The sequence below is a fragment of the Gossypium hirsutum genome, chromosome D03 (assembly GCF_007990345.1).
Source record: "Gossypium hirsutum isolate 1008001.06 chromosome D03, Gossypium_hirsutum_v2.1, whole genome shotgun sequence".
In the NCBI taxonomy this organism is placed as follows: domain Eukaryota; kingdom Viridiplantae; phylum Streptophyta; class Magnoliopsida; order Malvales; family Malvaceae; genus Gossypium; species Gossypium hirsutum.
Window position 1 is genome coordinate 53,893,782 of NC_053439.1, and position 13,027 is coordinate 53,906,808.

The 13,027-nt window shown below is 34.8% G+C and overlaps 1 protein-coding gene across 1 annotated transcript; it reads right to left on the reverse strand.

The window, feature by feature from the left end:
* Positions 1-1,102: 1,102 nt before the first annotated feature.
* On the reverse strand, positions 1,103-6,349 carry LOC107932307 (protein SIEVE ELEMENT OCCLUSION B). Its single transcript, XM_016864281.2, has 7 exons — positions 6,072-6,349; positions 3,562-3,645; positions 3,024-3,472; positions 2,825-2,934; positions 2,605-2,735; positions 2,040-2,519; positions 1,103-1,949 (listed from the first exon to the last, which is right to left on the reverse strand). Exons 1-7 carry the CDS (start codon positions 6,189-6,191, stop codon positions 1,335-1,337), a joined length of 1,989 nt encoding a protein of 662 aa, XP_016719770.1. The 5' UTR covers positions 6,192-6,349; the 3' UTR covers positions 1,103-1,334.
* Positions 6,350-13,027: the final 6,678 nt, after the last annotated feature.

Below are 13,027 nucleotides of genomic sequence, written 5' to 3' on the forward strand. Positions count from 1 at the left end.
GGCTCCGGGATTGGGTTAGGCTAGTTGGGCCTAGGTAGTTTTTAGGTTAAAATTTGTTATTGGGCCCTGGGTCAAAAATTGGGCTCTTACAGCTACCCATCTTTGCTCGTTGTTGTGTAACGATAACAGAGCAAAGACTAAGAAAGACCAATTTTTGTCTAGTCTTTGCCGAGTATTGACTTCTCTTGACGCTTCTTTTCAAGTAACTTTATTCTAGTCCACTGTGTCTTGTTGCGCCGACCCACTCCACTGTAACTTCCAAAAGAAAAAACTTGTAGCTTCAATCCACTCTATTGTAGCTTCAGGGGGTGAGGTTTGTGGTAAGATTCGTTATTGTTGATCTGCTCCACTACTGCTTAGGGGGACAGAATCTACAGTCTTTGACCTACTCCACTACTGCTTAGGGTGATAGGACCAATGGCTTAAATCTTCTTCTCCACTGTATTGGGAAGATAAGATTCACCATCTTTAATCTGCTCCACTACAACCGAGGGAGGCAAGGCTTGTGTCTTTGATCTGCTTCGCTGTCAATGAAGGAAGGCAAGATCTGTTGTCTTCAACCAGCTCCATCACAACTGAGAGAGGCAAGGTCTGTGTCTTCGACCTGCTTCACTGTCAATGCAGGAAGGCAAGATCTTTTGTCTTCAACCAGCTCCATCACAAACGAGAGAGGCAAGGTTTGTGTCTTCGACCTGCTTCGCTGTCAATGTAGGAAGACAAGATCTTTTGTCTTCAACCAGCTCCATCACAACCGAGAGAGCCAATGTTTGTGTCTTCAACCTGCTTCACTGTCAATACAGGAAGGCAAGATCTTTTGTCAAATTAGTGAACGATAAAGCGTTTGTTAAAGTTTTGTAAACCTCAAAACTAATATTTCTACAACATGTATTTTTACAATATTCATTTTTGTTTAAAATTTTTATTTTAAACTGTGCCATTTAAGATATGATGTTTCATTTAATGGAGGGCTTTACTAATACAATCTTGATACTTTGAGAATGTAATTAGTATATTTTAAAGTTTGAAGACTAATTCATAATAAAAATTATAATTTAGAGATCTACTATGAAATTAACTCATTATTTTAAAAAAATCCAAGCCATAAACTCAAATGAACTCTTTATTTAGGGAAGTAGTATTACAAGGCAAACTGCGAATGCAACACAAACAATCAGATAAAATTAGCTAAGGCTCTTCAATAACCAGTGTGGGATATTAACAGAGCCCTAAGCATTATTAGAAAACCTAGCAAACATGTCGACTCTAGATATGATAATCATATCATAATACCAAACAAACCTCCCCAAAACCATCTTTTTTCCCCTTCCTTTACCTCACTCTGCACAGCAGCGATACAAGAAATTCAACTCCATCGGACGACCACACTCAGCACATTGCACCCTCTCCGGAATTCTACCACCGTTACTCGGAAGGATAAGGCGAGTGCAATGATGGCGCGGGATAACCCCTTCCAACTTCTCACGAAGTGCTGGAACAAAACCCATTTGCTTGGCAAGGTTTTTCCATTCATCAAATTTGTCCATGGTGCTAAGCACTTTCTCTCCATTGGCTTTCACCATTCCACCTGATCCGGTGTAGAACACAGCCCATCCATTTTTACTGCTGTCATATCCAAGCATCGTCATCACTTCTTGCTTTATAACATCGTTTTCAATGGTCTTCCCATGTTGGTTTTTCGAGTACAACATGCTCTCTAATAGGTTCCAAAAGAACCACACATTGTTATCTTCCCAAGCACGGCTAAGTTCCTTCTCTCTGATTAAACCAGTAATCTTTTTCACTCGTTCACTTGCATTTTTCTTTCCAACATAAACCATTTCTATGCCAATACCGAGAGCCTCTGCAACCGCTTTTGTTGCGGTAGTGAAACTTTCGATCCATTCCATTTTCACACCACCATAGAAACAAACCAATTTCTGTTGGCTCACCTGATTATAACAACACAAAACCAAAAATAAATAAAACATATTAATTGATATACACATATATATTAAAGTTATGTGGGGATGTTCATGTACCCAAGTAGGTAAGTTTGGTTCAAGGCGACCAACGAGAAGGTCAAGTGTCCAAGGTGTAGCTTTCCAAAAACTTTCTTCTTTTTCACTGCTAAACGGGAAAGCTGAATTTCCCCATATCCACATCATGTTGAGTGCATTTGGGCATAAAACCTTTCCTTGTGGGCTCAATGTCACCGCAATTGGTTTCTTAACGAAACCCCATTCTCCCCTTATGTATTTAATCACTGCTGGTTCAATGGCAACATGTTGGCTCACAGTATACCACGACATAATTGATTGCAGTTTCGAAAACTTTTCCTGATCATAATCATCATTCCAAGTTGTTCTGTCCACAATTGGGAGCCATATGATCTCATAGTTAAGCCCAGATGATACCCTTTCTTTGTAAACATCTTCAAGAACCCGAATCTCCTCTTGGGAGATATAAAGATCTGAAATGAGCAATAAAACATGCTTTCTTCTCAAGACATTGATACAAACCTGTTAAATTGTACCAGCAACGTTAACATACGATCCAACGAAATTTAAAACATGGTTGAAACTTGGAACATGGAATTAAACAGACCTCGGCCCTGTCCGGATTCAAGAGATTCTCTTCCTTGCCAAAGATGTTTTGGAGAATCTTCAAGTTGTCCACTTGAGGTGTTTCAATGGTACGCTTGAAGTGTTCAAAAGCTTCCATTAGCTTCTTCTCATCTGCATCTCATTACAATCATACTCAGCTTTTTATAAATGTATATATATAGGATTTATATTTCTATATTTGTCGTCAAGGATGGACTCACCAATACGCTCATAACAAAGACGTAATCCACTTTGAAGGTGTTCATGTATGCTGCTAACTTTATGTGCCAAGCTTGATAGCTCCCATGCCTCCAAAGTCGGTATAGGGAACCTGAAATGATTCAAACAAAAGATTTAATTGTTGGTAAATTGAATGTCGTCATATTGTCTGATTGAGCAAATAGAAAGTTCATGACTCACACATGTCTCATCCCTATAAGGCCTGTAATCTGTCCAGTACAAGCGACGACACTCGCAATGATCCAGTAAGTAGCAGTGTGGATATGAGCCATGGCGGTCGACAATGGTGGCTCACCGATGGAAATATACTTCGAAGAATGTAGCTGAGTAAGCTCAACAATGCACTTGGTTACATCGAACATTGCATTGATGAGCTTGCTGAGTGCATCAAAGTGGGATTTCAGTGTTTGGGAGTGCTCTGAAATGTCGGGTTGCTTGAGGAGAGCCACTGATTTGGCCAACGGGTTGGAAGTGCAAAGCTGAGCGATCAGCCAAAACTCCCCGAAATTCACTGCAAAAGCCGCTAATGTTAGCACCACTTTTGCACCCCATGAATAGCTTGAAAGCATGTTGAAGATCGCCATTGTTGTTGCATGGGCATCACCTCCTCTAGAACACTTGCATGATAGCTACAAAATATCAACTTAGGTTACGATCGTTATTTTTCGGTTTCAAAAATGATCGAGATTCCGAAAGCAAAATAAAACAGCCGAATAACCTCGCAGCAGATTTTGTGTAATGCATCAAGCGCGCCATCAACGGCAGACAAGTTGGTCTGATCGTCGGATGCATCGATGTGCCCCTACAAGACAAAACAAACCCAAAGCATTGTCTTTGAAAATCTTTCCATTTTCTGGAATATAAACATCATGAAATCTTAAGTTTATCAAAGTTTACATTCATAGAAAGATTAATGTTGGGAATGATATGACGCAAAACATTGCGAGTGACTTGAAGAACTTGTGTAACATCAACAACACGACCATCGGGGGCATGAGTCGACCGAATTCGCTCATTCATCGCATCGTCGAACATCCAATGCTCATTCCTCATCGATGAGGCTGGGGTAGGGCGAGCCATTGTCGAATATATGAAAGTATTACTATTTTTTGATGTTTGATGTGTGATGTGTTTACTAAGCATTGTAGGGTTTATATAGTGATGAGAACAACTGTTTTTTTTATTTGTTTATGTTTTTTTTAAATATATAAATAATATCACACAACGTTGTAAACGTTGATTCCGCCTTTAATATTTTTTCAAATATTTTAATATTATTTATTAATATATGCTTTTGGTGTTGAGTTCGTATGAACGCCTTCAAGTTGTTCATGTGCCCTTAAAATTAGGATCATGATATAATTACTTTTAATTGATAGTGTGGAGTTCATGGTGTAATTTTTTAATTTTGAAGAACCATGAACTTGATATCCTCTACAATGTCTGACTTGTGGACAATTTTTTTTATAAAGAAAATATAATTTGATTAAAATTTAAGAAAAATATAAATTAAAATCGACACTAATGAATGTTGAGTTTCACTTAAAATTCTATCCTAAATCCTAAATAGCTAAGTATTAGAAAAGATAATTTTCAAGCATATCACAACGGCTACCCACTTATTGACATTTGAGCGAAGATATATTGCCGAGAATCATTCATCAATTAATGGATGTCGATTTCTATCATGAAAGGCAAATTGGGAGGGTTGCTTATGCTCCAACATTCTTATTCACTTTAATTGAACAATGGAGATTAAAGATCCATACGTTTTATCTCTCATGCAACGAAGCGACAATAATGCTAGAAGATGTAGTGGTGCTGACAAGACTTCCAATGGAGAAGCAGCCTATAATTGACAAATCTAAGCACAATCGAGGCAAATCCTTTAGGAAACATTCAGATAAGGTATGATCTTCCATCTGATTTCAAAAGGTTTCAGGTGAAGTTGGACTAGTTGAAGAAGCATTTTGAGCGTCTCTTGGAGAAACCAATGCCTATTGATATTTATTGCCATGCTCGAGTGTACATTCCACGCTTGATCAAAGGTGTGCATATGGAAAGAAAAAATTGCAACTTAGTTCATACCATATATATGCCGTTGTTATAAAATTTTCAGACGACTAGTGCATATGGTTGAGCTTTGCCATTTTGGCTTGCCTATACAAGACATTATACATAGGATGTAGAGTAGAAAATAAAGAAGTGAACGACTGTCTTGTAATTTTACAATTGTGAGGAAATATCGACTTTCACTCAGTGCATTTATACCTTCGGAACCTCTCGGTTACCATGGCTGAAATTGTCATATGCCAAAAGGTACTCTTGGGATTTGATCAACAAAAAAGCTTTTATTGTTGCAAGTTATCTAAATATAATAAAAATTAATAAACAAAAGTACAAAATATATGCTTTGAAAAATTTTAAGGAAATCTCGATAGTTTCAGCTTCTTTTTAAATAAAATATTATAAAATATATTAATTTTATGTAGTAAATATTATTTTATGTAATTTGTGTTGTATAAAATTTTATTAGTTTTTTATAATATTTTATATTTTATGTAATTAAATGATTAATTTAATTGGTGTTACTTATTAATCGAGTCCTAACCCAAATAAGAAATGATCAATAATCAAATTATTTTAAAACATAATAAATATAACGTTAGTATTTATTCCACAACCAATCTTAAAAAATTGTCTTATGTCCCTCTCTTGTTTTAAAAACATTTAATTTTTTAAAATTTTACTGTGGGAAATTATTTGGTACACTGACAATGAAGTTTTTAGATTCCACAAGTAGAATCAAGAGGTTGACAAGTGTTCTGTAGAGGTGAGAAAAACTCGATTTGATTCGAAAAAATAGGATTTTGACTTAATCGAATCATTGTTTGAGTTATTCAAATCAACTCGAATAACTAGTTCGAATTTCAAGTTTGCGTCGAGTTGAATTTTACTATTTGAATAACAGATTAGTGTAAATACTCATTTGGTCCCTGTCAACTTTGAAAATAAGTAAACTGGTCTCTTTCTCAAAAAAAATTACAAAATAATTTATAAAAATTCTAAAATTTATATTTTTAAAAGATTCTAAAAAATATATAAAGAAATTTATTTTTAAATTTTTTTCCTAAAATAATAATTTTAGAAACCCAAAGCATTGCTTTGAAAATCTTTCCATTTTCTGGAAAATAAACATCATGAAATCTTAAGTTTATCAAAGTTTACATTCATAGAAAGATTAATGTTGGGAATGATATGACGCAAAACAAAACGACCATTGGGGATATGAGTCGACCGAATTCGCTCATTCATCGCATCGTCGAACAGCCACTGCTCATTCCTCATCGAATTCGGGGACGTATCAAATATTTTAATATTATTTATTAATATATGTTTGTACGAAAGTAGTCCTTCATGTGTTCGTATGGACGCCTTCAAGTTTTTCTCGTGCCCTTAAAATTAGGATCTGTATTATGATATAATTGCTGTAATTGATAGTGTCAAGTCCACGGTGTAATATTTAATTTTTAAGTGATCGGCGTCAGGAATGGTTGTTCGGGATCAAGATGGTGCGATCAGAGCCTCAAAGTCAACTTTGCACTTCAACATTTCATCTCCGTTTGTTGCAGAAGCATATGCATGTTTGGAGGCAACCAAGTTAGGTATCAGCATGGGGATAGAATCAGTCACGATTATGGGGGATTCGAAAACAGTTATTCACAAATGTCAATCAACAACAAGGGACAAATCTGTTATCGGGGCGATTATTCATGATATTCAGAGTAATAGATCTCGTTTTCAGGAAATTGCTTTCAGATTTATTCAAAGAACAGAAAATGGCCAAGCTCATATTCTCGCAAAAGATGCACTTACAAAAGGGGAAGAGGTATACCTGATAGTTCCAGAAGAAAGACGAGCACAAAATCCAGATTGAAGAGAGACGAGGAAGAAAAAATGAAACGGTAAAAGAAAGCAAAGAAGGAGATTTCTTGGAAGTTGTTGCTATCTTTTTGAAAAAGACCTGATGTTCTTTTGAAATGAAAAGTCTAGAAGAGTAATGGATACAGGCTGTTTGAAGTGACTGGGGAAATGACGGTTGGTTTTTATGCTTCTTTTATTTTATTTGTTATTTAATTAGGTTTTTTAAAGTCTGAACATTTTAGTCGGTTGGTTTATGGGTTGTTTTAATTTGCAGACTATGCCTTTGTTTTTAGACCAGCCCAGCAATGTTATGGGTTGTTTTCTTGTGTTTTCTTTTATATATTATAATACCCCAGTTTATTATTCAAAAAAAAAAAAAACCATGAAGTTTGTGGAAATTTTTTTTTAAAAGATAATGTAATATGATTAAAATTTAAGAAAAATATAAATTGAGGTCGACACTAATGAATGTTAAGTTTCGCTTAAAATTTCTAACGGAACCCCTTAATTTTAAAACATGTAAACAAGCAATTGAATTTGTTAGTTTATCACAAAACACCAAAACAAATAGTCTCCTATGTTCTATCCTAAACCTTAAATAGCCAAGTATTCGGAAATGATAATTTTCAAGCATACCCACTTATTGACATTTGAGCAAAGACATAGTGCCGAGGATCATTCATCAATTAATGGATGTTAATACCTATCATGAAAAAGCTAAAATTAACAATGGCACAAATGAGGCTTGGTGATATGATTGTGGAGCAGAACAAATAGGTAATAGAGAAGAGAATTAAGGGTAGAGTTAATAGCTGACCATAGAACCCATTTGGGAGTAAAAGATAAATGGTTATGATTGTCACCCAAAATGAAGTATCATTAAGAATAGAGAAAATTATGAATAACCATTCTTTTATCACCACCTTCCCCACCATGCTGAACGGAAGTGAATCACTGTCGCTATTGTCAACCTGTCGAAGCCCTCCCGATGGCCGTTGAGAACCGCCTGCAAAGTGGCTGTTGGCTGTTGCAACCAGTGCAGCCACCACTAGAAAAGCATCACGTGTTTTGGTCGAGATATTTGTTTTCTAACCTTTTAGGAACCGTATGACACTGTCAAAAAGTGTAGATTTGGTTCAAAATTTACTTGCTTCATGGAAGGAATAACATTAATGTCATTGGTCTTCATTACATGACTATGTTTACCTTCTGCTTGGATTAAAGCATCTTTCATGTCTGGATTATTATTAGCACGATCAACAATGTCCAGAACTATTAAGCCTACTAGGCTTTTTGCATTCACGTCAATGTTACACTTTAGTAACAATTTCTCAACGTGCACGATGGAATTTAGCTATGATGATACGGATGAGTGTAGAAGAGGATCGTAAGTTTGTCCAAGTCGCAGATTTAATTTAGTACTTTAAACTTTCGAAAAGAAATTTAGATTTTAACACAACCTAAAACGCAAACGAATCAAAAATTAAAGTAAAACAATTAAAATAGAATAATTACGATAAATAAAATAGAATAATAAATTAAATATTAGAACAATAAAGAAAATAATAAAGAAAATAGATGAAAAAGATAGATTGAACAGCCTATAGAAGTCCTAAAGAGCCTTGGAACAAGAAGAATCCACAATCGTCTTTAAGCGGCTCTAATTTCCCCTTTAAGAAAAAAAAACCTTTGCAAGAAGAAGTTTGAAGATAATCCCACAATCTAAAACTTAAAACCCTTCTAAAAGAAAACTAAAGAAAAATTCTTGAAAAGAAAAACTAAAAGAGAATTTGTGAACTGAAAAGAGAAGTTGTTGAATAATGATGAATTGATTGAATTACGTACAATGCAAAGGCTTTTATATAAGGTAGCTAAATAAATCTAAATAAAATTCTTAAGTATACTAGAACTCTAATTAACCTAAACAATAAGTGTTTTAAACTTAAACTTTTTTGTTCATATATAATTCCTAAATAACTTACAATACTTAATATTTATAAAAAATTCGGAATAAGAAAATAAGAAAAATAATAAGAGTTAATAAATACAATATTCGGCTCATATATAATAAAAATTAAGCCTAAAATCCGAACCTAATATAATTTAAACTCGAATAAAAGCCCAAAACTTGAAGTTTCCGTAATAATCCCGTCCAGAAATTCTACTCGCACAGTCTTCACTAAAGCGGTCATAACTTGAGTTCCTAAATTCGAAATCGAGTGGTTCAAAATGCGTTTCGAAAATAAGAGATAGATATTCGAATGCTATGCAGACATCTTAATCCAAAAGTGCCTGGATCCCATCCAAAAATTTGTCTCAAGTTGACTAATCATTTCATCTTGAAAATTGATAACTTGGTTGAATTGACTTTAATACATTTCACCCATTCCGTGCATGTTTCATTCCTCGTTTTCTTGAAAAGATTCATCCTCATATACTCACTTTGATCGGATCTTAGTTTGATTTACTTGACCTTCAACCTTACTGTTGGGCCTTGAGATAGTGTAAGTCCCATGGGCCTGAAATTGAGGATTGAGACTCGTATCAAATAATTATCTTACTCTTAATTTCTATTGAAGAAAGGATTATTATGGTTAAAGTATGCTAATAGTTCACGTAGTATGTGGTTCTAGTGAATTTGGTCTTCATTCCAACTTGACCAATTTTAATATTTTGGACATTTTGAATATTAAAATTTCAAACTTTACTTAAAAGACAATATTTGGATAGTTAAGAAAAATGAATTGGATTTTTTGTGATTTTTTTTCTCAGCCAATAGTAAAAAATTTATTAAAAGAGAGAATAGCCCAATAAAGACAGTGGACTAAAACTAATTTTCATATCACAAATACTAATCAAATATAAATAATGGCATATTGATTTATTTTATACTCAAGCAATTAATTTAACCAAAAATAGAATAACACAAACTAAATTTCTAAGCCACACTAAAACAAGGATTAGTTAAATTGTTTATACAATTCAGTTTTCTTACGTTTGCGGAGTCTAGTTCAGCGAGATGAATCTACTATCTTTGAAATCAATACAACCAATGATCCTAGTTTTAACATACCCCAGTGAAGAATCCTCACTTTTGTACCTCAATGGCTTGATCTCTCACTACTAAATTCTTCTCCTTGAGAATTTAGGTTGTAAAACTGTTCACAAAATGGTTAATTTCTCACAAATAATGTTCCTTACTGAACAAATAGTGCTATTTTTTAAAAAAGTTTATCAAGCTATACATGTTCTCTCAAATATATAAAGATTTTCGAGATTTGCTAACATATCAAAGATCAATCACAATCCCATCTAAATAGTAGTTAAAATAACCAAATATAATATACTATTAACGACCAAATTTGATTGTTGGTAGATAAGCTTTCAAGTTTTGATCCGATCAAGGAATTTGATATAATTGATCAAATGTGATCCCCGGGGATAGGTTTCTCCACGTGAATTAATCTTCAATGATGGACTTGAATCATTCCACAATATTAACACAACCCAAAGATTTGTTTAAATAAATTGTCAAACTTTCAAATACGACAAATTGTTATTTTGTCACAGTGGTGCTGGAAGTGACACTTCCATTGACACATTGCAGCAACTTCAAAATATGTCAACAATTTGTCATAAATCTAAAATAAAATCAAATGATGGTATGAAATAAATTAACTATACTAATTTTGTTGAACTTTTGATTGCCACTATAAATTTTGTTGATGTAGTTATGGTAGAAGTGCGAGGCACAGTTGTAGCACTACGTAGGTTACATAACTAGTCTTATTCGGAATTGATAATTTTTTGACTTAAAACATTACTGCATAACTTTTAAAAGTTAAAACTTGAATAAAGTAGAAAAGAAAAAAAAAAAAGAGTGAATGATAAAGTGTTTGTTAAAGTTTTGTAAACCTCGAAACTAATATTTCTGCAACATCTATTTTTACAATATTAGTTTTTCTTAAAAAAATTTATTTTAAACTGTGCCATATAAGATCTGATGTTTCATAGGGATTAAGTATGCTCTTCGGTAGCCTTTTTTTTTTATGCTTTTCGATGACATTTTTTCTTCTTTTTTTTTGAGTGTTAGGTTTTTTTCTATTGTAAGTATCTAAATGAATGATGGAAGCGGATTTGGCTGATTTACGACTGGAAGATGTTGAAGGAAATGGGAAAGGAGAGGGTTGAGAGATTGATTAGGATCCGGAATCGCTAGAGGAGAACATAGATCTGTGTTTTGTGGGTTGTTTTCTCGCTGCTACTACATTCAATTTTCAATCAATGAAGACGGTGTTGGCTAATCTATGGCACCTTCTTGGTGGTGTTACTAATACCGATATAAGGGAGAACATATTCCTTTTTTGTTTTTATTGTGAATGGGTCACCATGGACCTTCAACAATCAGTTGTCAGTTTTTGCAGTTCTATCGAATGGTATGGATCCTCTTGAGACTCCGTTACTGAAAGTAGGATTTTGGGTGCAAGTTCACAACCTTCCCAGTGTTATGTATTCAGAATCAATAGCAAAACAGTTTGGTGATTTTATTGGTGAGTTTGTGGAGTATGATGAGAAGTCTGTGGCTGTGGGTCTGAGAAATTTAATCCGAATTCGGGTAATGGTGGATATTCAAAACCCTTTAAAGTGAAAGAAAAAACTCATCATTGGAAAGACAAAAGAAATATTTACCACTTTTAAATATGAAATATTGACAACATTTTGCTTCTTATGTGGGAGACTTGGCCATGGAGAACGTTTTTATCCCATTCGTATGGTCAAAGGAAGCAAAGAGTTGCCTCTAGGGTGGGATATTTCCTTTAAGGCGGTGGCAAAGAAGCCAATGATCGACGGCAGTGTCTGGTTTGCGGAAACCAGGAGAAAATTGGGGAGGTAATTTTGGTGATTCTAATGCGGATAAGGGCAAAGCAGATTTGAATGCTAATTATGCAGATTTTATGTGACATGCTGGCAAAAATCTGGGTATAAATCTTATAGGAAAGTCAAAACTCCTTTTTATGGATGAGGAATTAATTGATGTGATGATGGGGAGTGTTTTGAATAAGGAACAACCCATAAACGTGGTAGATGGACAAAAAAAAGCCTAGGCTTTTCAATGAGGGAAGTGGGCTAAAAAGTACTGATTTGAGCAAGTTGATTGGGCTTGGTAACGAGAAAGGTTTGACTTTCTCAACGGCTGAACCTGCGGGGAAGGTCAGCCGGGCATTATGAAACTACTTTGTTGGAACGTCCATGGGCTGGGGAATCCATGGTTCATTCGTAGAATTTAGCATTGGCTAAAGGAAAATAGTCCCCATGTTATTTTTGTCTCATTGAACCTAAAGTGGATGCTAGGAAAATAAAGAAAATAATACGGAAATTTAGTTATGGTACTAGAATTGATGTCCTTTTTGTTGGAACTAACGGCGGTCTTAGCTTAGGCTGGAAAGATGGTTTTGACGTTGTTCTTCGAGCTTATTGCGCAATTTGTATTGATGTAATGCCTACATATTCTGAGGGGGAGTTGAGTTGGTGCTTCACTAGTTTTTACGAAGCCCCCGAGGGAATAAGGAGAGCTGAATTGTGGGAATTATTAAAATGACTTCGTCAGAATTTTAATGGCCCTTGAGTGGTTATGGGCCATTTCAATGAGATTTATCTAATCAAGAGAAGCAAGGAGGGAGGCTTAAAAAAGAACGTTCAATGAGGGATTTTCGAGAAGCATTGGAGCATTATAGCCTAACTGATTTGGGCATCAAAGGGAGGTGGTACACATGGGACAGGGGAAATTTTGCTTCCAATAATATACGTGAGCGGTTGGACAAAGGAGTCGCTAGTGACAATTAGTTTAATGCTTTTCCCAACTATGTTATTTCACATCTGAATAGTTCCTGTTCGGATCACTGCCCACTGCTATTGGATACTTTGGCTATTAATCGAAAGGATAAAAAGGTTGATATGGCTTTAACTTTTAAATTTGAAACGGAGTGGCTTTTGGAGGAATCTTGTGAGGTTATGGTTTTGAATTTATGGAATGACTCAAACCACTGAAGTATCCCTGAACATTTTTTGTTTATGGGTAAGGGCTTGATGAAATGGGCTTTTAACAGGAAAAAGGAGAATACTCAGTCTGTTAATCGTATCAAAAGGCATTTACAAGAGTTGTACACTGTAGATTTGAATGATGACGTCCTTGAGGAAATTGTAGAAGCCAAATTGACGTTGAATCTAGAAATTGATAAGGAGGAGCTACACTGGAGGCA

Bases quoted from the DNA above. Each gene is read 5' to 3' on its own strand.
- LOC107932307 (XM_016864281.2), bottom strand. From the start codon at position 6,191: ATGAGGAATGAGCAGTGGCTGTTCGACGATGCGATGAATGAGCGAATT. The intron at 2,520-2,604 runs GTCTGTTTAATT...ACAATTTAACAG, and splicing joins TGAATCCGGACAGGGCCGAG to GTTTGTATCAATGTCTTGAG. The intron at 1,950-2,039 runs GTACATGAACAT...TGTTATAATCAG, and splicing joins AACCAAACTTACCTACTTGG to GTGAGCCAACAGAAATTGGT.